The following is a 26,810-nucleotide window of genomic DNA, read 5'->3' as shown; positions in this document are numbered from 1 at the left end:
AACACAAAAAATCACAGGGAGAGAAAGGAGTGTCACTATTTTCGATAACGAATACAAGAGTACAATCCAAAAGCTCTTAAAAAACCACTTTGTGAACCACAAGATATAAAGATCTAACAAGAAGATAGGAAAAGCAAAAGAAATGGTGGAAGCTAGGGTTAGAGATGCGTTATTAACACATTTCTTTATAATCTTCCTACAAAAAACCCTAAAACAAATGTACAAAGTCCATATACACTTATCACTAATTTGAAAATCAAAGCTTAACAAATCTCTGCTTTGACTTCCAATCTCTAGAAGAGTGTTATGCCAAACACCACAAGACTTCTCTCCCGCACCAAGGCCACCTCCAAAATGGTAGCATCAAGGACGCATACCCTTAAACCTACATGAGCATACTTAGTGTGGGAAACAAGGGATGAATTGCCATTACCAATCCACCTAGGCAACTCAAATGGTGGAAATGCCAATTAAGTCTAAATAGACTTGATCAAAGGAATTGGTTTGGTTGACATATCTATTTAATTATCCATCATAGATAATTTCTTCACCATAACGGTACTCTTAGCAACCTCATTACGCACAAAGTGATATTAAACATCGATATGCTTTGTCTCCCCGTGATACATCGCGTTATTAATCAACCAAATCATGCTTTGGTTATCACAAAAGATAATAGAAGCTCCCTGTTACTTCACCCCAAGTTTTGTAACTAAATGCTTCAACCAAAGAGCTTATACCACTTCCACTGCTACCATGTACTCTACTTCCATGGTAGATAAAGCAACCGTGTTCTGCAAAATTGCTCTCCAGCTAATTGTGAAATCACCAAGTGTAAAAGCATAACCTGTCAAAAATCTCCTTTTCTCGAGATCGCCTACATAGTGAGAATCAACAAATCCAATAAACAAATGTCCTATATCACAACCTTTATCAAAGACTAAACCCACATCTAGAGTATATTTGATGTACATAAGAATTCATTTCATAGTTCACTAATGAGTTTTACCCGGATATGCCATATATCTACTACAACACTATCAACCTAGAAAATATCTGGACAAGTGTAAACCATAACATACTTAAAACTATCCACAGTACTAGAATATGGAACTTAAGACATGTCATCTTTCTTTTCTTTAATTTTAGGAGACAAAGAGGCTGAAAGCTTAAAATGGGACGATAGAGGAGTACTTACTGGTTCAATAATCTTCATGTCAAAGCACTTAAGCACTTTCTCAATATGCTTCTTTTGCAAGAGGTATAACTACTCAACTTTTATGTCTCTACGAATCTCCATACCTAGAATTTTCTTGGTAGCTCCAAAATCCTTCATCTCAAGTTCCTTGCTAAGTTGCCTCTCAACCGTTATATCTCTAACATCTTCTTTGCTGCAATAAACATGTCGTCCACATATAATAGTAAATAAATAAATAAAAACTATCAAATAATGTTTTATAGTACACACAATTGTCATGTGCACTTCACAAGTGGCCATGACTCAACATAAAAAAAATCAAACCTCTTGTATCATTGCTACAAAGATTGCTTAAGACTAGACAAAGAGCATTTTAACTTGCAAACGTGATCTTCATGCTCAACAATGAATCACTTAGGTTGAGACATATAGATTGTCTCTTCAAGCTCACCATACAGAAAAGCGGCCTTAATATCAAGTTACTCAAGTTCTAGATCATAGAGGACCACTAACACAAGCAACACACGAATGGAACTATGTGACATCTCAAATTTCGCCTAACTAATTAGTCAGTTGTAAAGGATTATTAGAGTAGTGACGATCAACATTATCGCGTCCTTAATGATCCTTAAAGGAAATTTAGGGATGAAGGCATTTAACCTATGCCTTGTAAGGAACTATACATACCTAAAGTCATACCATAAAACAAAATTAGACCCTTAATATGTATATATGACAAACCCCCTTATTTTATCTTTTGCATTCAATTTAGTCCTATATTATAAGTTGCTGCCCCTCCTAAACAATAGAATTGCATGCAAAAATAGGCTAATTTAGCCCTAATGATGTTGCCGCCCGCTTGCCCATTGGGATTTCATGTAAGGAAGTTTATGGGAGAAGAAAGCTTTCATTTCCCCTTCATTGCGCTTACTTACTTAGCAGCTCTCTCTCTCTCTCTCTCTCTCTCTCTCTCTCTGTTTCCCCTCCTCTCTCCCTTCGTCAAGCCCTCTCTCTTCCTTTCTCTCTCACTAAGCTCCTCATTCACTCCAAAAACTCTTCCCATCCTCTTCTTTAAACTCACCGTAGTCTCAAGGAAAAAGAAACAAACTTAATTGGTGTTAAGGCAAGGAGAATTAGCTTACAAACTCAATTGAATTGTTAATGAAAAATAGTGTAAATATGTAATATATTAAATAGTAATAGAAACACATGGTAAAAGCTTTGCCATTTGTTTCTCACGTGAAAACTGTTCACAGGTGCTCTCTCTTCTAGGTGATTTTAGCACTGTTCACTGTCTGATGTTTTGTTCATTCTTGGAGTTCCAGCCGTCGTTTGGGCTGAAACTTGGAGGATAGGTTCCTCTGACCTTCCTCTTCATCTTCACCAAACGGTTTCCCTTAATTTGGTCTACAAGTCAAGATCTCTGTTGCCCAAGGTGTGCTCACGATCCAGACCTGCTGGACTGGTGTTTTGCTCGGTGTGGTGGTTCCAGCTAGTCGTTTGGGTCTTGCTTTGGAGGACAAGGTCACCTAACCTTCCTCTTCCTCTCCACCAAGTCATTTTTCCTAAGTTGGTCTACAAGTTTAGATCGAGTCGGCCAAGTGCTCCTCGCACTATTCCTGCGATTTTGGGTTTCTGCTACGTTCATTGTCGCTTGGTGGACTATTCTGAGCTAGCTGGACCTACCTTCTTTCCTGCTTTGGGCCACTGAAGCTTGGCTTGGTACATCTCATTCCTTCCAATGGTTTGTCTCTAGTAGTGTGTGGGCTGCACACTAGGTGTTTGTGATATGGCCTCTTCCACCACTATGGGTGGACTTCTGCATGAGACTCAACAAGCTGTTGGCACCTCAAGGGGGCGAAGCCCCTCCTTCCCTGCCCATGTCATCCCTTCCTTGATGCCTCTAGGTCAATCCATCTCCTTCAAGTCGAGTCCTACAGGTCCAAGTGACATACGCCATAGAAGACTTCAGCCCATTAGGGTCGTTTGCGTAGCCGAAGTTGTGCAAGGTCTTCCTCCAAGCGACTGCAAGTCCCTACCCATAAACCAGGTAACTCGAAGACTACCGATGCCCGCTCTTGGGAAAATGTTGCGCAGCTTGTTGCGAAAGGATACAACCTATCTTATGCACCCCCTTCATTTGTATATAACAAGCCAATTGTCCACCTCTCGAAGGAAGTGTTGGAGGCAATCGATCCCAAGTGGCATGAGTGCCTCATTGGGTATTATGTTGGGAAAAAGCTTCCTTTCAAACTCACAGAATAAGCTTTGCAGCAGACTTGGGGCTTGAAGCTTGTGGAGGTGTTGGCAAATAACCAAGTTTTCTTTTACTTCCATATCCCGGACCTGGCTTTCCAGTGAAGGATCCTTGAAGATAAGCCCCTCACAATGGCTAGGGTGCCCTTAATCTTACAGCAATGGTAGCCACTCTTGGAATTAAAGAGGGATAAGCAAACCTCCATTCCAATCTGGATTAGGTTGTTGAACCTTCCTTTTAATCTATGGTTGACCCCGGCAATTAGTAGCATTGCAAGTGCGATTGGAAAACCCCTCTATATCGATCAACGCATGGAGCAAATGAAGATGCTTTCATTCACTAGGGTGGGCATAGAGATTTATGCTGAGCAACCGAGATGCACTTCAGTTGACGTGGTCTTGAACGAGGTTTCGTGCTCAATTGCTATTGAGGACGAACGGAAACCCGTTGAATGCCCATTTATGGCACTTTCAGACATAGGTGCGAGGATGTCGCAACCAACGTCAACCAGGGCAGTGTCTTGCAGCAAGATCAACGCAATGCCGATTCTTCCGTCCCTGCCCAGGTCCTTGATCCAGCTCTGGTCGTGGGTGAAAATCCAGAGGTGTCCCAACAAGGTTGGAGTATGGTCAAGGGAAAAAGAAAAAGCCTCCATAGTCAAGAGAGGGACCTTCTTCCTGCCCGCCTTCCTCCAGCGAAGGTTGTAGTATCCTCAAGCTCAAGGAATCCACCTCTGAAAAGGGTCTACCTCCTCTCTCATCCCGCAAGTCTTTGAGGGGTCTTAGGGTGTCAAAGCTAGTGCCCTCTCCTTCTAGCCCTATGGAGGTGAGATCTAGCTCTCTATTGGAGGTCTACTCTCCTTCTCACGCGGAAGACAAAGACCCACTCGATGCCTCAACTTTCGGTTAGCTTGGTTTTGGTGAAGGCTCGAAATTCTCGAGCATTTTTTCTAGCTCTGATGATGATTTGCTCTCTCCTGGCCCTTCCTTGAAAGCTCCTCCTTCTACTAGAAAAGTTGAGACCATTCAAGAGAAGCTGCTAGCCCTCGATCAAGCCCTACCTCCTTCTACAACCCCTGCTGCCGAGGCAGCCTAGTAAGCGGAGGTAGACCTTCCTTCCACCTTTGATTCTACTTTTTGTTTTATTATATATCTATGTATATAGGTTTTTGAAATGTGAGGGGTCTTATTAACCCTTTGAGGCAAGTCAAAGTTAGGAAACTCGTGTCTTTTTACGGGCTTTGTCTATTTGGTTTGTTGGAGATCAAAGTGCCAGAGTTTTTGTTTGGTTCCATTTCTGCTAGGCTTTTGTCGGGATGGAGTTGGGTTGCCAACTATGACTCCTCTTATAGGGGTAGAATTTGGGTTGGCTGGAACCTTTCTTCGGTGAGTTTTGAAGTGATTTCGTCCAATAGTTAGACGATCCATGGTAGCTTGAAGTTCATTATGTCTGGTATGTGCTGCTCCATTTTGGTGGTATATGTTGAACATACATTTACAGTTTGAATGCCTCTATGGGTGGACCTTGTACAAATGAATGCTCTTTTACAGGATTTGGCTTGGCTAGTGGCCGATGATTTCAATGCCATCGGGACCCTTCTAATCGGTTTAGGGACATTGACACCTGGATTCCTTACTTTGATGAATTCAATCAGTGTTTAATTCAGTCAAAATTAGAGGACCTGAGGTTGTTAGCTTTCGCTATACTTGGTCTACTTCTTCAGGGGTTAATCGAAAGGCTAGGGAGATAGATCGTGTGCTTATGAATGCTAAATGGAGCCTTGATTTCTCTTACTTAGAAGCATCTTTTCTAGCGCCTGGTATTTCTTACCATACACCTGTGGTGGTTAAAGTGTTGCAACCAATTCTTCGAATAAAACCTTTCAAGTTCTTTTATTTCTAAACTGATCCCCTGTCCTTCCATGACATTGTTTTGCAAGTATGGGAGAGCCCGGGTGAAGGGGTTCTTATGTATGGACCGGTGGGTAAGCTGAAAGCCCTTAAAGGCCATCTGAAGCATCTCAACAAAGAGTCTTTTTCTAATATCTTCGAGAGGGTTGCTGAGGCGAGGAATGCTTTAAGGCTCGCCCAACTTGGCCTTCAATAGGACCTGACTAGCGAACTTCTTGGAGAGTTGGAGAAGACTCATCATAGGACTTTCGTGGAGTTGAGGAATCAAGAAAAGTCATTCTTCAAACAGAAGTCCAGGATCAGGTGGCTTAAGGAAGGTGACCAGAATACCAAATTTTTTCACCATTCCATCAATAGGAGACAGCTAAGGAACTAGACTCTTTCTGTTATGGAAACCTCTGGTAATATTGTTTCGGACCCGAGCTTAGTGTAGCAAACCTTCGTCTCTCATTTTCAGGAGCTCTTGGCACCATGTTTGCTACCCGCCAGACCCTCTTTATGAGACATCCAGGAGGTCATTCGGTGCTCTCTCAAGGATGATCAGGTCAGCTTTCTCTCTCGTATTCTCCCTTGCTCAGGGGAAGGCTCCTAGGCTGGATGGGTTTGGTGTCGAGTTTTCTAAGCATAACTGAGAGATGGTAGGGCCGTTGGTCACTAAAGCGGTGAAGGATTTCCTTGCCACAAGAAGGCTTCTTAGGGAGATCAATAACAACATCCTTGTGTTAATCCCAAAAGTTCCCAATGCGACGTCGATAAATGATTATAGGTATATTGCCTATTATAACACTATTTATAAAAGTATTACCAAGGTTTTAGCTAACCATGTGGCTATAGTTCTTTGCGATATCATCAGCCCTTCTTAGAATACTTTCGTCAAAGGCTAACAAATTAGAGACAATATTCTTCTTTCACAGGAGCTATTTGTGGGATTCCATCTTGATCCATACATTCCCAAGTGTGCTGTCAAGATGAATATTCAGAAAGCTTATGATACGGTGGACTAGGACTTTCTTGAGTTGGTTCTTTGTGCGCTTGGTTTCCGGGACCACCTAGTTTGGCTTATCATAGTATGTGTTTGCACTCCAAAGTTTTATATTTCCTTAAATGGGGAACTTCATGGGTTTTTCCCTAGTGGCCATGGCCTCCGTCAGGGGGATCCCATGTTTCCCTATCTTTTCACTTTGGTTATGGAGGTTTTCTCTAGGATCCTTAGTGCTCGTGCTAGGCAACCGAGATTCAAGTTTTTCTGGAGATGCAAGGCTTTGAGTTTATCTCACCTCTTCTTTGCGAACGATGTTTTCCTGTTTTGTAGAGCTGATTTGGTCTCGGTCTCTCTCTTGAAGAAAGGTTTGGATACCTTCTCCGCTTGGAGTGGTCTGAAGCCAAACTCCAATAAAAGCAAGATCTTTCTTGCTGGAGGGTCGGCTAAGTTGCGTTATGAGATTCTCCGTGCCATTGGTTTCCTTGAAGGGAAACTACCAATCCATTATTTGGGAGTTCCTATTATTTTCTCACGGCTCAGCAAGGTGGACTGTGTTTCCCTAGTTGATCGGATTACAACGAACCTCCAGCAAAGTTGTGGTCTGAGGTTCTCCTTGCCATTGGTTTCCTTGAAAGGAAACTGCCGGTCCATTATTTGGGAGTTCCTATTATTTCCTCACAACTCAGCAAGGCGGACTGTGTTTCCCTAGTTGATCGGATTACAACCAGGGTCCAATCGTGGACCTAGCGTTTTCTCTCCTTTACTGGCCGTCTTCAACTAATAAGGTCGGTTCTTCAAGCAATCCAGGCTTAATTGGTGAGTGTATTTACTATTCCTGTTGTAGTGTTGGACCATATTGAGTAGATTTTGAGACAGTTTCTCTAGAAGGGTCCGAGCCTAGGTAGAGGTGGGGCCAAAGTTTCCTGGGAAGACGTCTGCCTTCCGAAGGAGGAAGAAGTTCTCGGCATTCGCAGGTTGAGGGATTATAATAAGGTAGCGATGCTGAAGCACATTTGGATTCTATTTATGGACATTGAGTTCTTGTGGTGTAAGTGGATCCATTTTACTTTTCTAAAAAGGAAGAGTTTCTGGGTGGTTAGGAAGCCTACCTTCTGCTCTTGGGCTTGGAATGACACATTTGATAACGATTCTGTTCCCGGAATAGATTCGATCAAAAATGATTTTTTTTTTATTTTGTCCCGGGAACAGATTCTCGAGTAAAAGAACACGTTTGGTAACGAATAAAATTTCTAATTCTTGAATAAAATTTCTATTCTAATTCTTTTTTAATTACTTTTTAGATGAATATAAATTTGACATTGAATTTTCATAAACGATTCATCGATCAATTATATTTTTATACTAAGTAATAAAAATATTAACTAATCAATTTTTATTAAATTGTAAATAATAAACCATAGTATAAACTATACTAATATCCCTAAAATATGTAATAAATATAAATACTAAATTATAATATAAAATTAAATATATATTCTATATATAGCAAATATATATTTCAGAATAGGAAGAAATTAAAATAAAATATAGAAATAAAAAATAGATAAAAATAAAAAAAAATTGTTGTTTTTTTTTTAAATTTGGTTTTCTTATTAGAATTTCATTATTATTTATATTTAGATATGAGTTTTTTTATCATGGTGATTTCTCATTTTCAATTAATCCATTTTGAATTTAATATGGATAAATGTTAATTTTAATTTAGCCAAGATACTTCTCTCTCTCTCTCTCTCTCTCTCTCTCTCTCTCTCTCTCTCTCTCTCTCTCTATATATATATATATATATTCCCTTCCCCAAAACCGAACACCCAATGTTTAAGAAGATAAAACTCTTCAAACCAATAGGACTCTTTGAAACAAAGAAAATGCTTTAACGAGAAACTCATCACTACAACTTATCCATAAATGAATAATGAAGTAACGTAGTTCATTGTTCAACTTTGAATATTGGCTTTGATAAGTCAATAATTAAAAACAATATTACAAAGGTCAAAAACATAAAGTTATTGAATCTCCGGCATATTGTAATTCATTGCCATTTGATTTGCAATACTTCTCCGAAGCATCTTTATCTCCATTGCTTCCTCATTGATGTATCATCTACAACCTCTACTTCTCTAGTTCCAAATGGGTACTTCGAATCTCCATATCGGGAAAATTTTTTGTCCATCCTGTCTTGGTCACGAATATAATTATGAAGAGCACAACATACAATTACATTAAGTGCTTGTTTTTTCATTGTAAATGGAGGCATGTGTCTCAAAATGGTGAAGCGATTCTTTAATGCCCCAAATGACCTCTCAATAACATTTCTTAAAGAATAATGTCTATGGTTGAATAATTCTTTTGCTGTCCTTGGACATCTTCCACTCCCCCTATAATCATTCAGATGATACCATTCACTTTTAAACGGAGTTAAAAATCCCGGCCGTGCTGCATAACCAAAATCTACCACGTAGTATTTGCCTATAATATATATAAATTAGTTATGATATGCAACAATGAAACAATCATAAAATGAATTTCTCCTTATAAACAAATAAAATACCTAGTGGTGGTTGAGGAAATTACAATTGAGGAATCACAAGTGCTGCCGAAAGCACTCAATAATCATAGGCAGATCATTCCCATTCATAATATACAAAAGTAAATTTCATATCAAATGAACAAACACATAACACATTCCGAGTGGTACTTCCTTTTCTACCTCTATATGGGATTTGCTAAGACCTGGGGACAGTAACATTTATATGGGTGCCATCAATAGCACCTACGCAATCTTGTGAATTTATTTCGAAAAAAAAAATCATGTGAATTTATGAAAATTCAAAAATTATCAACTATATGTATTTGATGATGCACAATTGATATGAAAATTATACCTTGAAATAGCATTCATGGTTAGGATTCATAAGAATTTTCGATAGAACAACATCAAATGATGGTAATTTGATAATCTCTTTTGCAAGTTTGAGAACTGCTTTCAACACTAAATTAAAATACGTGCTGATTGTTTGTCCTAAACGTTGAAATCTCTCACATAAATCTCTAGTTGAATTATTATGACTAACCAAAGATAAAAAGATCCCAACTTGTTCATCAATCCTAACATACCGACTATCTTTCAACCAACCTCTTATCCTCATCAAATCACATAGGTTCAGCAAAACATGCCTCTCCATCTTGAAGGCTTCATATATCCTATCTGAATGTCCATAAATAATCTCCCTCATCCATTCCGTTCCCGATAGTTTGCTGTCCTTAATAGGTTCTTTCATATGCACAGACATGTCCATCGCAACCATGCATAACTATGCTATCAATATGTCAAGATCTTCATCATCCAAGAATTGGTCAACTGATTCTACTTGCTCATTAGACATACTATTTGATCCATCTTCCATAGTACATATATCATCACACAAATACAATAACATTAATAAAGAAATTTGAAAAAAAAAAAAATCCAAACGTGCCCTTAACAATTTAAGTTCTAAAGTAGAAGCAAATCAAATATAAAAATCTCACACAATCCGTATTATCCATATAACAACACAAAAGAGTTTGACCAATTAAATCACATAGTTAAGTGAAAGCACATGCAATCCATAAAACATATCTCAACATTTACAAAAGATATTGAAGAAATCCATATCTCCTTTCAGCTAGTGATTTGATGAAAGCCTCTCTCCATACGGCACTAACACATGCTCGTTCCACTGCTTTGTTGTAAAGATCTTGGTCCAAGTCATTCATGTTAACCAGAATATCAATCACAACTGATATAGAGAAGGGGTCTTCAAGTGGTGGTGTGACTTGTGAGCTAACAGATCCACTCCCGGATTGACTTGTTGACTTGACCTAGCTTTGAGCATGTCTTGGATAGCTTTGCACGTGTCTGCAATATCAAATGAGGAACTATTTCTTCTCCTCTTGACATTTGGAGTCCTATCCAACCTGTGCTTGTTATGAATGGGAGTGGAAGTATATTGGGATGTAAAAATGTTCTCATCAATCTGGTGTTCACCTAAGTCTTCTGGATCACCAATTGCATTGCCACCACCATTGTCACCATCCTCTAACAATGTCACATCTTCAGCATTTCCTACGGCATGCTCTCTTGTAGCATATGTATCACTAAATACATTGCACAGTTCAAGATATTGAGGAAATCCATACTTCTTGAATTTTGCCAAATCATTATTGTCCTACAATTTTTATAATAATGACATATGTCAATAACATAATCAAATCTTCTAAAACTTACATCTATCATAATATCAAAATCGAAACTTAAAACATACCATGATGTGAAAGTCCCAAATACTTGGATCGTTGACAACAACTATGCTATTCAAATTATCCCAGCCAAAGCCAGATTGCGAAAGAAGCTTCTTAAAACTACCATATTGCCTTCTCAGTTTGTTCACCTTATTCTTCAACTACAATAGGTTATATTGATATCCAGACTATTTATTCAATTTAGCTCGTATGTTGTTTGACCCTGCTTTGTTAAAAGTAGAAGTTGTGCGATTTCCCTTTTGAACTTTCTCTACCAACAATCTTACAAACAAGTTGGTTAAAGGCTCGGTCCATTTTGCATTGAACATATCTTTCTAGGATGCCATTTAACCTTGATTAAGTATCATATAAATTAATTGAGATGACACTTAAAACTATCATTAAAGATAAAGTGTAACCGGGTAAGTAGGGAAAAAAGAAAAAGATGCTCCAATGAAACTCACTTGAGGTGGCTTCTTGTTCAAATGCAAACCCACAACTTCAAACTAACAACTTCCAGCTGACCTGAAATAGGATCACTTAGAATGAATCACAACCTTTGTACTCAAGATGAATCAATAGCCTGAAAAAAATCAGATGAGAGGAACACTTTGAGGAAACAACAACTCAAAACAATATTTTAGTATATTTCTAACGTCCTTTATGAACTTAAAGAGCTATATATTCAATGCAATGTAATGAAAAGGGAATAAGTAAACAACATGAGCCTCCTCTTTTGCATAAAGCTACTCCATGGAAACCTACAAGCTACAGTCCATTAATCGACTGGAGAAAAGCCAAATAATCGATAGTCAATCACCATGAGACACTAAACAAATTCTATTCCCAAAGTAGAAACAACAAGGTGAAATATTTGTATCGAACAAATATAAGGGAATTTGATCAATCTGACTATATTCCAGTGGTAGCATTGATCCAAACTCGGTAATCCAAGAGCTTAACAAAACTAACCAGAATATAACACAACACCGTCAGTCATATATGCTTTGAAAACATCCAAATGTACACCTGAGGGATCATTCAGGTATAGTTTTCCCCATTGAACCAGGCACTACAGCCGCACAACACAGTATACCACTTCCTTCAACCCTGAAATGCCTAATCAACCAAATTCACAATACAAATCTCACTTCCCCAAGCTCAAAACCAATGTACTCAACACTAGAGCCTTTGTCTATTCACGCCTCATCACGATCATAACTCCTAATCCGAATTGAATAGGAGGATCACAGCAGAAATCGATACATGAACATGAATTGCAATTGACCTCTCGCCCCACATGCGGCATTCAAGGACGTCAGAACTGTCACTCCCAACTACACCCGTTCCGCTCTATTTCTTTTTCCTTCCCTCCATATGCCGTCATCTGCTCTTTGCTTCCACAATATTTTATCCAAATATATAGAACTGATAGAACAAAGAAAGACACACACACACACACAACACGTAAACGATCCAGTCGACAACGACCAATACATAAACATCAAAAGAAGTTCAATGAGTATGAAGTTTTCCTTTAGATGGGTGCTTGAAACTAGAGTCCACAATAGCACGAAGCAACTCTAGCTTTAAAAGAAAGTCTCTAAAACCGGAGCTGTAAATCCCGACGTAACCCTTACACAACATCGAAACAACAATAAGCTCTCCGCGCAAAGAATTGGCAATAGCTCGACTCGGCGGGTGCCCTCGCCTTGCTGGTCGAGGAGTCGCTCGTCGAGCTGGGCCCAAGGTGAGCAATGCTTGGGTCCGCTTGGCGTCGCTTGCCCTCGGCGAGGGCGCCCGCCAATTTGGGCCTAGGGGTCGCTCTTGAGCTCGATGGCGCTCCCGCCAGCCATTGCAAATGAGGAACCACCCATAGCTGCGAGTGAAGGGAACTCACCTTGAACGAGCAGCTTCAACGATGAAGAAGCAGCAGTCGCCATCGCCGTTCTTGAGGAGCTTGCCATCGCCGCCGTCGTTCTTAAGGAGCTCGCCGTCGCTATTCTTGAGGGAGAGAGTGAGACTGAGTGGAGGAGATGAGAGGACAAGAGAGTGAGACTGAGCAGAGGAGATGAGAGGATGAAGATTACTGTTTTGATTCTTTTTCTAATTCTTGAACAGAGAATCATATTTTTTTTTTTTTTCTGATTCTCAAATCTTGCCTAAAACTGTTCCTAGGAACAAAATTTTTATCAAACACGATTCTCGTCCCAAACTAATTCTGGGAACAAAAAATCAGAATCATGCACTATTTGGATGGTTACCAAACAGTGCCGAAGAGAATCCTCCATCTTAGGACCGAGTTCTAACTCTCCTTCCTTTGGAGAATAAGGGATGGCCTCTTTGTTTCCTTCTAGTTTGACCACTGGCATCCAAGAGACCCCCTCAATCTGTTATTCTCGGACTCTTTATTTTATATCTCTGGCTTATCTAGGCACACTACGGTGGCTAATCTCTTTTCACCATCTAGACAGTCCATGAGGATAGTGCTAGAGTCTTGGGAGCAACCTATTCCTATTCTCTCTCAAGTACCAAATCGTTTTACTTTGCTAGAAAGCTCTTCAGGTTTATTCTCAGTTGCCTCAACATGGCATTCCATTAGAAGGAAGAAGGCTCGGGTTGATTGGGCCTCCTTCATTTAGAGCAAAGCCATGGCTCCGAGATATCCGTTCAATCTCTAACTTATTACCAAGAACCGTCTTCCCACCCAAGCCTTGGTCTTATCTTATGGCAGGATTAGGGAGGCGCTATGTACCTTTTGCAATCCGATGTTGGATTCCGTCAATCATCTATTTTATTATTATTGCATCACAGCCAGACTTGCCTTCTTTTGGGCTGCTAGATGCAACATCCCTTGGTGCAACAGGGCTTAGTCAGAGAATCTTCACTGGGCTATGAAGTTTCTTTCTAGTAAGGATTTCTATCATTCCATTGCCCACTTCTCTTTTGGTGCTCTTTGCAACCTCATTTGGAAGTATAGGAACAAGATTCTCTTTGGCAATTCCGACTGTGAAAAACCATCTCATTAAAGTCGTTAAGGACAAGGCTTTAATGTTCAGAAATGTGGAGGATAACTTGAGGAACAGGAGACTTCAACATAGATGAGGGATTGATCCTTGCATTTTCTCTTCTATTCCTGTTGTTCCTTAGTGTTCCTGCTCGTGGGCGCGGTTTGCTGCTGAATGGCTCGACGTTACTGAGTTTTTCGCTACTGGGGTTATGGCGTGAGTGGTCAACTTGCTTTTGGGTGGTCTACTACCTCGGTTCGCTTCACTTCGATTGCGGAAAACTTTGCTAGTTGCTAGTCGTAGAGGGCAAATGCGCACTTTCTTGGGGTCTTTTTGGGGGTGGTTTGCCATTGTTTGACTGGCTGGTGGCCTTCTTTTGTTAGTTGGTCCTTGTTCTGGTTGTGGCCTTAGTTGTTTTGGCCTTGCCGTGTTGTTGTGCCTTTGTTGGCTTTTTTCATCTCGGAATTTGGATGAGTCTACTAGATTTACATGATATTTTGGCTTTTTGGTTTTTAAACATACTATATGTTTTCTGATTTTCTATTGATTTTTGTGTTGAAATTTTGGAGATGGTTTCTTCATGAAAGCTATTTGAAATTGTGTTGGTCATAACTTATCTTTTTTCTATAATTTTTGGAGCATATTTGATTAAGCAAATCTTTGTCACTAAATTGTTCTATACTAATTGAGTCCGACTCATGTTTGCTCTAAAATGAAATGATAAACTTGTTCAATTGGATTTTCATCCTTTACATAAGTCAAAGAATGCATCATAAGCTTTCTAACTAGGTATGATCTGTCTCAAATGATCATCATTTACTAGGTCAATCATTTGTGCAAAGACATGTTCAAACTTTTGCAATTTGTAATGTTGATTGCATTGTCTTGTTTTCTCATTTTAATGTAGGTTTATGTGAATAAAACAAGACTTAGGTATCTTCATGAAATTGATCATGACATTATTTTCTATATGTAAGACTTTTCATAAAATTTTAACATGTCATTAGATCATTGAAAACAACTTATGTTCAATGCTATTCTTGCTGTAATTATGATTGATCATTTACCTATAAAAGCGTCTTCATTTGAGCTCCTTAAGAGCAAAATTAGCGCATGATGTCTTCTAGATTTGTCTAGAGTATATCACAAGCTTCGTAATGATGTATGGCAGGCATGCCTTGTTCGAAGATCGTTTACCATGTGAAAATCATGCACCAAATTGACATGTTATAACTGAAATTATCATGCATTTTGTCACAAGTGCTCCTCAATGATAAGTCACCTATCAATATTAATGAATTTGTGTGACTTTTTGTACATCAATTTAGGATTAAATGTCTTAACCAAATTGTTCATCGCATTCAACCCCACATTGTGTTCGAGTCTAACAATTTCCATCCATTGTTTAGGTAGCTTAACAAGCCAATCATCATGCATCATATTCTATTGTGCTTGTGATTGATTTGCATACTTTTCCAATTGTCACCATTTAAGCAAGAATTTAATCCTAATTGAACTTGACATCTCTTGGAAAGTCTTAAGGCATGTCTTTATCTTTCTCATGATACCGATTTTGCATCATTTGCATGTCATTTGGCTCATTTCCCATTTGCAAAGTTTGCCTTGAAATCTGCTATGAGAAAATTTTGGAATGCTTGTTTCAGACCTCTTATTATTTTTGTATGAATTTTTTGGTAAGGATTTTGAGGTGCGAAATTTGTTAATCTTTCTCATGACTATGTTGTGGTGAAATTTCATAATTTTTAGACATCATTTACTAGGACAAATTGTTGTTGATTTGTCATGATAACCTGCTGCCCTGTTCTGTTTCTGATGTAATGCTATGTGTTCTTGAATTTTTATAAATCCATACATAACTCATCTTAGAAAACTTCCTTCACAAAAATTGTTCCTTATTGTGTGTTCGATATCCTATAATTTTCTTAGGGTCAATTATCTATGGTTCCCATTCTAATTGCTTTGGTTTTGATTTCCTTATTTGACGGTTTCTATTGTGATTCTCTACTGTAATTTCTATTCTAGAATTTTTTTAGAATATTTTATGTGCTAAATTGAAATTACTTGTCTTCATGAATTTTGATCCTTGCTTTTTCAACTTCGTACACAAAAAATCTTGCAAAATAAAAAGTGTTTTACCATGCTTTTCAAACGTTTTGAATGTTGTGAAACAAATATGGAATCTCATATTCTAGTTGATTCGAACTTGATTTTCTTTCATGCGATGCCCATGGATGAAATTTTCATTCTTGAAAAATGCTTTTGCATGGTTTAAAAAGTGGCTTGATATTAATTTGTGTCTAAATTTGAGTCATATATAAAATGCCTGCAAAGCTCGATCAATATGCCTATTGATGCACTCGAGTTAGCCTTGGTTAGTAAATGTGCCTCATAGCTATGATGAAATCGTGTCGCCCTTTCATCCAAGCTCTCATATTTTTCTCTATATTTGAATTTAGAAATTGTGTCTGCATTGATGTTGTCTAGGTTCGGATCGTATTTAGGGCATCTTCGAAGCTTGAGCAGTGTGCCCATTAATGCACTCGAGTAAGTTTTGATGATTAAATATGTTTCCTAGCCACAATATAATGCCATCAACATTGTTCCTTACGATCCATTGTTTGATTGCTCTTTAGATCATTTTTGGGCATCACTTGAATCTCCTAACTTTTGATGTATTCTCTTTTGTTAAATGCATGTGATCGTGTTTGACACTTGATGACTGAATAAGCGATCCAATGTTGGCTCACTAAAATTTTTTGATAAATTGATAATCAAGGTTTGGGGGCCTGCACGCATGTTTACTTTCGATTATCCATTGAAATTTTTAGATGTATGTATAAGTGCAATGCATGATCTCGTGGGATATCTTGGGTCACACTAAGAACCTGTCTTAGAGATTTGTTAGCATTAGTTGTCATGCGAGAACATTGATGATGGCTAATAGCTATAAGTCATAAAAAAAAAAAAAATGATTTGGGGTAGATGTCCTAGGTAGATCATTGCATGAATCACAAAGGTCGATTCTGAGACTAAGTTTGAGCAATTAGATATATTGTCTTAAGTTTTTTATTGTTCTTGTATTTTTTTATGATTGTGATTGTTTTTGTATGTTTGTAATGGTGATTGTTTCTTTTATTTTGTAAGTACCTAGTCTTAGTATTAGATTAGCTTTAGAATATGCCCATGGAGATGGTGATCCCCAAGACATGAAGACGATGAAAGGTCGATGTCCAATCTGACCTTGTTTCTATACCATTTGTTCCCCGATATATGTTTCGAGTTGCCTCTTATTGTATAAATGCCCGACGAGTTGCAGAGGTTTCTTTCTTTCGATTTACTTTTTGGTTATAACTGTATGTTAGATTTACCGCTTTGCTTGAACTGTTTTTGGGTGTTTATTTACTGCACCGTCCTTAAATTTCAATTGATTATTCTCTTTATTTTTCTCTTTTGATAGAAAAAGAATAGCATGAAATTGACCATTCAAGTATGATCAACTAAGTATGCATGGACACCTTAGGAAATACGACAAACTATTAGGTACCGAAATGGCGCTCATAGAAATGTTAGTGTAACCTAAGTCCCCAAACCTAAATCTCTAGTTGCATAGACATTGAAAGATCACTTCCAACCCTCGATTAGGTTTTCTAGCCAACCTCCAAAAACAAGACTAGTGGCGACTCCTAACTTTCATCTAGGTTATCTTAAACAACTCATAGATAATGAGTAAATATGTCGTGAGGGATATGGGTCTCAACAAGATCCATCATGGCTTAGCATACTCAATGTGGAAATCTCCTAAAGGATGAAGTGATGACATCATTATGAACTATTGAAAGGGTTACTATGGTAAGAGTACTCTTAAGCTTACCTTAACATCCGATTTCCTTTAAACTTTAAAACCGTCAATCAAGATGTGTTGTTACGTTAAAGTAGAGTCACGAAAACTCTCGCTATCACAAGAGGTAAGAGCTTGGGAGAGCTCACAACCGTGATCGAGCAAACTCATATGGTCGATCTCGAAAGATAAAGTGATGACATCTTTTAGTACATCTACCGTGAGGGAGCTTCTATGGTCAAGTACCCTTAAACTTGACATTTCCTCCTATTTGACCGAGGTCAGGTTGCGACAATCAGAAGCTAATATCATTAAGAAAGTGGATAACTGAGAACTATTGATATGAGCATAGCGATTATTTTTTAACATCCTTAGTTTAGGGCCATGAGATAGGGTAGTTGATCATGGATGGACGCAAAAAAAACTCTCACCCATAAAAAAAAAAAAATATGTTTCATATGTCATTTAAAACCAAACCCAAGTCAATCAATTCAAGATAGTCATGACTCTTAGAACCTAGTAATTAATGAAGAGAGGTGAGCTATATGGCTTAGGTGTCATGAGATATTAATGATATTTTAGAAAGATAGAAGCCTCCAAAGAACATGTGATTCATATGTTGTCTTGGAAAGCAAGACAAGGTTGACTAAGACTTAGTCTTGCTCGTTGGGAAGAGTTGTATTGGACTTCGTCCACTCATGAATTAGTCACGAACCTCGGTCTGGATAGGATCGTTAGTTGTGGACAAATATGAGAAACTTCCATCCGATGAGGCGGCACTCTAGTTTAGTTATTTCTCATGAAGGCCTTGAATTTTGGAAGTTAGCTAATTAAAGAGTAAGTCAACTTCAAGTCTTCTTAGGATAAGCAAGTCAACCACAAGTCTTCTCAAGATGAGGCTTCTAGAAGAATCAAGTCTACCCTAGGTCTAGGCCTCTTAAAGGATAAGCATTCTAGAAAAGAACAAGTCCACCAAGTCAAGATAAGGCTACATGCCTAAGCCTTCTAGAAGATGAGTAAAGACTATTAATGCAAGAAGGTGACTCATGCCTAGGAGACTTCTTGGAAGACAAGTCATCTTAAAATTCTTTTGGAGTCTAGCCATTTAGGATCATCATTAGACTAGTTGAGTCTTGAAAGTGGATAAGCCTTAGTACGAGAAGAAGAACATGCCTAAGGGGGAGAAAAACTTGAAGAATAAGTTGTCTTGCAAGACAACCTTATTTTCCTTAGTTCTTGGAAGCTAGTTCTTATATTCAAGAGATAAGTTATGGACTTATGTGTCCATTAAAGGGCTCTAGGCCTTGATTGCCCTATTTTTGAGACTTGCAAGACAAGTTTAGCCCTTAAAAGTGCTTCTTGAATCAAGACAAAAGAGAGAATTCTAGAAAATATAGTAAAGAAAAGAAACTTGGAGGGCAAGTTTGGTAATTATGAAAGGTTTTCCCATAAATAGAGGCATCCTCTTCTCATTTGCTCACCCATCTTCTCTACCTTAGTTCTTGTCTCTCTTTCTCTATCTCCCTCAAAATCATCTCTCTCTCTCTCTCTCTCTCACGTCGTTGCTCACCATTGCCATTCAACCAATGTTGGGCCGTCGCTAAGTTTCGTTTGGTTTAGTAGTAAGTAAAATTCATAACTCTTGACTAGGGTGATATGCTATGTTGTCGAGTTTAGTTATGTGCTTACCCATGAGTAGTCGTTTACATGTTGCGGGTCCATTTTGTATAGTTTGCTCATGTATTGGTTAATTCATGCCCGAGACACAAACGAGTCTCACTTGATCTCAAACTAGCATTAAGAAGTGACGGACCGAACATTCTTGCCATGGATCGATATTGAGGCGTATCAATCCGAGCCTCGCTCGGTGTAAGGTCCACATCTAGACAAGTCAATTCAAGCCTTGCGTCCTGAGTTGTGCTTAGCATATTATTAGCTGTAGTTTTGTAATACATGACACGCACCTGTATAAGCATGCCCTCGAGTCTTGTATGTGTGGGTTAAGATGGAAGATAATAAAGTAGCTTATGCGACATATGATACATGATCACTAAATGCAAGAAGAAGACTGTCATCACTAGTATTGGTAGCAATGCCTCATTCGTGAGAATGGGATACCTTAGTTGAGCCAAAATACTTGGGTTGAGCCTAGATACCTTGGGTAAATTAGCACCAGGATTCCTTGGTTGAGCCAAGATGATCTGGTTAAGCTAGGAACCCTAGATTGAAACTAGATGTCTTAGTTGAGCTGGGATGCCCTAATTAAGCTATGATGTATGTTAATGAACTTTTTATGCATGCTAGCGTGTTTATTACTATGTGACTTGGTATGTCTATGGATAAATCGAAGTTAAGCATGTATGGAAGTTATGTCGAATAGACACATATATGTAGTCGAGGTGAAGTAGTAATATTACTATCGATCTACTATCGATATTGTAATACAAGTACTATGCGTGCTAGATTTGATGACGAGATGTCATTCTAGTAGAGGATTATGGATTTTTACTTATTGAGTCTTGGACTCACTCCTTGTTTTTCAAACTTGTAGGCATGAAAACCTCCACTAGTTTTGGAAACTGCAGTCACATTAGAGGAGATAGGAATTCTATTGTCCTACACAAATATATAAGGATGATGTAAAAAGGAGAGGCTTGTAAAAAAAGGCTTGTAAAATATATTGATATAATATAAGAAGAAGTGTGTTTGTAAAGTGTTTTTCCTAGCTAATTTTTGTTATTAATTGGTGTTTGACATATATACTCTTATGCATGCTCGTAACAAAAGGTAGAAGAAACAAAACGACGACACGCCTGAGATGTCACAATGATAACTCGTGACCTGGAATTGGGGTTGTTACAATTTTACTTGTGCAACAACTTTATCACAAGCTTCGGAAATCTCGATAAAAATATCCCATGATAGTTAGTGATCTGAATTGGAGTTCAAATAGAAGAAGTTGATTGAATCAATGTCTAGAAATATCTATGCAAAAAATATCAATTATGTGTGATATCTTTATTAATTGACAATCATCCTGCAGATAGATTACTTATTCATCCTTACTCCATTTTTAGAAACTAGAAGAGTTAATTGTATAAATGACAAAGTTTCTAAAATCTTAGATTGATTGACTTCCAATAGCTAAATTAATCCACTAAATAAATGTCCAACGAATAGATTGGTGATTGATCCTCGTGAAGATTATCTAATGGAAAGATTGGATGCTTTCCATGAGTATTAAAAGGAGTAACAAAAGTCAAAGAAGAGAGACGAAAAGAGACAACCAATCCGATAACAAAGAAAGCTTTACATTCTTATACCAACTTTGGTGTGCACAAAAATTATAATCCCTTGAGAAGTGTAACATGATATTGTTTGTGCTTCGGTATGAGATAGTGAAATCTATTGATTTACATATAAGCAGTACTAGCTTTAGGAGCAAGTGCTTGAGTATAAGTGGCACATATTGTTGTAACTATTCAAAAATTGCTAGTGAAATATAGCTTGTAGAGTCGAAGTAGGCTTACACCAAGTTGAACCACTATAAAGATTTAAGTCCATCATTCTCTATCTCTCTATTTATATCTACTATTATCTTATAGAGGAGAACTACCCTAATTGATATTACATGTTCCTCCGCATATCAACTAGCTTCTCTTATATGTTAATACACTTGTATCAAACTTAACGCTCATTGTTCCACAATATTGTGTCAAGTTCCTTCAAATCATCTACTCACCTTCCGCTAGGTGATATTATTAGCCACCACAATCATTTCTTTTGCCACTCCTTAGAGAACAACTCTTCCAAGATTGTAGTGCACCCTTATGACAATGCAATAGAGTGCTTAAAAGAATATGATAGAGATACCAACAATTTCATGCTTTGTTTCTCTTTAGGCAAAGCCTTATTGACATTTTTCAAGCCCATCATTAGTTTGTTAAACTCATTTAAATGGGATATTATGTATGTGTCTTCAACCATCCAAAATTGAAACGTACTTTTTAGCATATAAAAATGATTGTCCAAACCTTTCAAAAGATAAAGTGCCTCAAGTTTAGCTCATAACAATGTGACATCATTCTCTTTGGCCACTTCAATCCATACCTCATGCGACAGATTCAACAGGAATATTCTTTTTGCTTTCTCCATAACGATGTGGCCTCTTTCATGTTTCTGGCAAGTCATCTTTGTCATCCAACACCTTTGCCAAACCTAAGGTTGTTAACACGGCATACATCTCAATGCTCCACAATTCAAAGTTACTCTGCCCTTTGAACTTGTCAATTTCTACTTTCGATCCCGCCATAATTACAATAGTTCAATTTCAAGACAATGATCAAACAAGTAAAAGGTCCAAATTAATTTGAGAATCCCTAAGTTTGGCTCCGATACCAAATGTTGTGCAAATAATGTGAAGTTGGCGGATCTTGCAATTATAGTCCAACGCGAGAGAACAAAATTACTAGATAAATCAACGAGGAATACTAGAGAAACTAAAAATTCACGTGGTTTGATCCATATATCAGCATTTACTCCATGAGGTGTTCTAGTCACCAAGAAATCCATATAAAGCTAGAGAGGATGGAGTTTGCAACTACTCAATCTCTCAAAGTGTTCCCCAATACCCAATTACATCAAAAGCAAACCCACAAACAATAGTTCACTGATAGAGAACTCAATCAAAGAACTCACAAAGAGAAAATCCGATACTCCTCTCATTCTCGTAGAGAGAATCTTATACTCTTCTTATTTGCTCTAATGTGCAATATCATTGTAGAATTTTTATATTCCTATCCAAAATAAGAAATTCTTTTTAGGAAACCACTCCAACTAAGAAATACACTCAAGCTTGAGACATACTTACAATGATGAATATACCAAATTTTTGGATCACTATAGTTTGCCTTTTTTTTGGGCCATCCTCCGAAGCATGGCCTTGCATGCTCTAACAATTAGTAGTATATGTGATGAAAAAGCTTTACACTACTTAAGGGAGACTAGTCGGTCATTAACTAATGGATGGCACTTTCAACCATAAAAAACTGTGTACGCTTCAGTATGCTTCACCGTCAGCCTTTCCTTGTATTGAAGAGTCAATAATCTAAGCTTCACTATAACATCATTGTACAGGAAAACATTGCAAGAAAGACGAAAAAACTTGATGAATAATTTCATGTGATAAGTGTTAGGATGTCCAATTCTCATAAGTGAAGAGAAGTCGTATATATGTATGCATAGATCCCATATCCAACTAGGACAAGCAATATGAGATATTTTAACACTTCCCCTCAGTGTTAGCTAGATTACGAACAACACATGAAATATGATAGACCATAAGTCATACGTGTCAAATAAAGTGAGGCAACCCTAACACTTAAGTTCATAGATGGAGTAGAGCCACACATATATAGATAATATATAAATCCCATAAATAAACGATAAGATCTTTTAAAAGTAAATGTACAGATAAAATGCTATCTTAGTGTATTTGCGCACATATGATCACTACTAAAACGAATCGTACCAGTGAAGTGTGGACAATTCGCCTTATCCATTCAGCCTATAGCTTAACTTCGATCTGTTACATCCATAGTACCTACATACTTACCACCAGATGTGCCTCTTCTCCTCTCTCTCGGATCCTCTACCCTTGTGAGGTTTAGCGTCAGGATTCGTAGGAACTAACGAGCTGGTCTTCTGATAAACGCCAGCAATTACGCTTGCAGGTCGCAGTTAATTATGAATCTGCAGTCTGGAGATGTGAAGAATGTTTCGCGGTTCATAATTTTTATGCCCCGACACCCGGCTCCTGAATCTCTATAGCTGTTCTGGACAGGCTAGCCTCGAGCTCGTCGAGTTCATTAGTATCCAGCTCGTCATCATCCTCGCTGGGAAGTGCTTCACCATCGCCTACTTCGGTCGATGAGGCACTAGGTCCCTCTCCAACCGAATTGCCATCCACCTGAAATTTTACAAGACATCATATGGCATGGACTGCTCAGTGGAGGTCAAGCACCAGATTTGACAAAATTAACCCAGTAAGTAGACGTCACCATGTTCAACCTATAATGCAATAAAAATAAAGAAAGAAAGAAAGAAAGAGAGAGAGAGAAATGAACAGATGACATATTCTTCGGGTCTCATACGCAGAGCTCTTGTCTAGAACAAGAGATGTCAGGCATTCACAACCAAGATGGACATAAAGTTTGAAGCAAAAGAGTTCAAATAAAAATTCCCACCTGCTTTTTCACAACACGAGATTGTTCCTCTCTCAAGTGCTTTTCGCATGCCTCAACATCATCAACAAACAAGCTCGAATCTGACAGGAATAGCTCCCGGCCGCTGACAAGCGTACAAAGAAATTTGGCAAAATTAGCATTCAGAATGTTTCATTCTTCAAACCAACACAAAAAGGATACCTATGCCCACGCACACGAACACACAGTCCCGGAGAAAGAATGACTAAAAACCAAGAAATTGACAAGTGAAAAGCAAAACAGAGGCAGCAGCAGGACAGATGATTTGCATCCGGCATAACACTTACATGGATACAGCAGGTGAAAGTAGAGTACCTCATTCGGTCATTCTTAGCCCTCTCCTCCATTAGTGCTGCTAAGCGAGCGTCTCTCTCTGCAATCTTTTTCTTCTTCCATATCGCGAACAATTCGGGAGTCAGAGGAGTCACCGTAGTCAATTTGGCACGCTGCAGCCCAAAAACAGATAAATCATTGAACAGAACATTTCGGCAGAGATGAACAAAAGTTACCGATCGCCATAAGATGAGCTAGATGACTTACCTGTTTCTCAATTTCTTCCTCAAGGGGCGTCTTTTCGCTCTCCTCTTCGAGCAAAGCCTTCATTTGGGATTTCAGGACATATCCAGGAGGAAGTGCATGCCTGTAGTGGCAGTCTTTCCCACCATTTGGACAAACCCAGAACCAACCATACTGTTTCTTCTCCACAGCTTCCAAAAAGTACTTGCACACCTTGACGTCACAAAAGAAGAACAACAGTCATATTATAACGAGATTAACAACAGAGTCGAGCTCGTTTGCACTCGACTCTGTTTCATCAAAGTGAAAGCTTCCTTCAGTTACACCATCACTAAAAAACACCACAATTTTGCCATGTAACATCGTTACTCATTAATGACTCTATGTGCTTTCTGAGGTGGTAGCTCATTGTGCGCTCAAGAAATGGTGAAGGAAGGTATTCCAGCTCTTTTAGGTAAATCACTACATGCCTGCAACATTTTCCTGAAACTTAACATCCTAAGAAAAGATCAATGAGAAGCTCATTTTTGTTCATGGGCCCAAGAGGAAAGAGCTTAATTTTAAGACATATTGATACAGAACAGACACTTAGTATGTTTGTACTCAGCAGAAATGATTGCGCCTAGAATCATGTTACTTAACACAGAAATCATGAAATACTTACAATGTCAGTGGGCTTATTCTGGATATACTCCTTGTTCTTCGACTCGACAACCTTCTCCAAAGTCTCTTGATCCCACTCCTCCATTGTACCTGAAGTTGGAAAATTAAATTTCAAACACTGCTACAAATTATACACGATAAGCTAATACTAGCCACGGTTAAATCAATCTAAGCTTAGGATGACAGTATTAATCACAGAGAAATGGGAAGTCAGTCAGTACCATTGTCCCGTTTGTCACTGTAAAGATCGATCTTTTCTCCTTTGCGCTGAACATTCAAATCATGTGAGAATTTGCACTTGAAACCTTTAGCACACTGCCCCGCCTTGTAGAACTCACACACGATGGACTTGGGATCAACACCTGATCAATCCTCCATTTATTACTGAATCTGTTTGAACTCATTCACACTTTATCATAAGAAGATTTGAAGGGGCGAAAAGCCAGGAGATATTACCAACAGGCACTTTGGGCTGGCTCACGGCAATCTTAAACAAGTCATTGAGCTCCTTATCTTTCGCCTTACTTTCTTCCTTCTTCTTCTGAAAGGCTCGAAAAAGAGAGACATGGTTATAATCAGATCAACCTAAAAACTCTGTCCTCTGCTTTTCTGACTTCGCTTTTCATGGCAATCAATGAAAAAATACACTAAAACCTATCAAGTCTATACCTCTGTTCCATCAGACCAACCCATTTTCTTTATTAACACGCCAATGAAACATAATCGGTAATTCACAATTGGTTTGAGGGTTTGAATCATCCCACCGCTTCAGCCAATGATGGGTTTCCTCATATGCATAGGGATATTGACAATTCCTTTCACTCATATCCAATTAAGCATTGCCCGACTAAGGCCTTTTGTCATATCGATAAGTGATCATGAACAAATTAAGGCCTTCGTCACATCGAACCCTATTTTCAGCTCTTGGTCTATTTTGCATCAACCTGACTTTCCTGAGAAAATCGGAGTTGCAACAGCACACAAACACTTAGAAGAAGGTTCAGGATCGGACCTTCGCGGCAGTCCCGGAAGGATCGGCCTTGGGCCGCACGGACTGCTGGAGGGTCTGCACGTACTTCTGGACGTTCTTGCTCTTGTTCTTGTTCTTGAGCCCGAAGGTCTTGTCCTTGACCATCTTCTGCTTCTTCGCCAGGTCGGCTTTCTTGGCGGCCTGCTTCGGCGGCATCCCGCGATCTTGTCCGCATCAATCGACCCGAGCTTTCTTGAGGATCAGCTTCCGCTTCCGAGGTTGAGTTTACTCAGACTTCCGCCGACGGGAGTGCCTACCAAAAGCGGGAGGAGAAGCCGTGAACGAGCGATCGTTTACGAACGTCAAACGGCATCCAGAAGCCACGCGTGAGTGTTGCGTTCGCAGTTTGGAAATTAGCGGACGAGCCATCGGAACTTTCCACGTGGCAGCTTCTCTGGGGGACTAGGAGGGTCCCACGAGCGTTTTCCTTGTCGAAGGTTTTCAAAAGCAGTTTGGTTTCTGCTGCCCGCCGCTGCAAGGTGGCACGTATCTGGTGGCCTTGCGGTATTCGGAGGGACGGATTGATTTATGATTCATCAGATTCGTGCACGAGTGGGGCGAGAAAATCATACGGGTAGTTCGAGCGGACGGTGATTTTCTGCCCGGCATCGTACCTTCATTGATGTCTCAACTGATCAATGATGGTTGGTGCACGTGAATGAAGTGTGCATATTGCGCAAATACAATGTTGAATTCGCATATGACTTGATTAATTTCTATGAATATGTGCATATTGCCACGATCATGTTCATCGAATTAGACAAGAAAAGGATAAGCTTTGATTGCAAGCAATTAAGGATAATCACTTTATCGTTAAGTCAT

The 26,810-nt window shown here is 38.8% G+C and overlaps 1 protein-coding gene across 1 annotated transcript; it reads right to left on the bottom strand.

Annotated features, from left to right (window-relative positions):
- Positions 1–22,928: 22,928 nt before the first annotated feature.
- On the bottom strand, positions 22,929–26,316 carry LOC104435918 (zinc finger CCCH domain-containing protein 11-like). The gene is made up of 8 exons (XM_039304854.1): positions 25,971–26,316; positions 25,415–25,499; positions 25,180–25,320; positions 24,960–25,048; positions 24,320–24,508; positions 24,095–24,225; positions 23,762–23,864; positions 22,929–23,484 (listed from the first exon to the last, which is right to left on the bottom strand). The coding sequence occupies exons 1-8, from the start codon at positions 26,142–26,144 to the stop codon at positions 23,311–23,313; spliced, it is 1,086 nt and encodes a 361-aa protein (XP_039160788.1). The 5' UTR covers positions 26,145–26,316; the 3' UTR covers positions 22,929–23,310.
- Between the last annotated feature and the right edge of the window lie 494 nt (positions 26,317–26,810).

Source organism: Eucalyptus grandis, chromosome 1, assembly GCF_016545825.1.
Source record: "Eucalyptus grandis isolate ANBG69807.140 chromosome 1, ASM1654582v1, whole genome shotgun sequence".
In the NCBI taxonomy this organism is placed as follows: Eukaryota; Viridiplantae; Streptophyta; class Magnoliopsida; order Myrtales; family Myrtaceae; genus Eucalyptus; species Eucalyptus grandis.
This window is presented reverse-complemented; position numbering and strand designations above follow the sequence as displayed.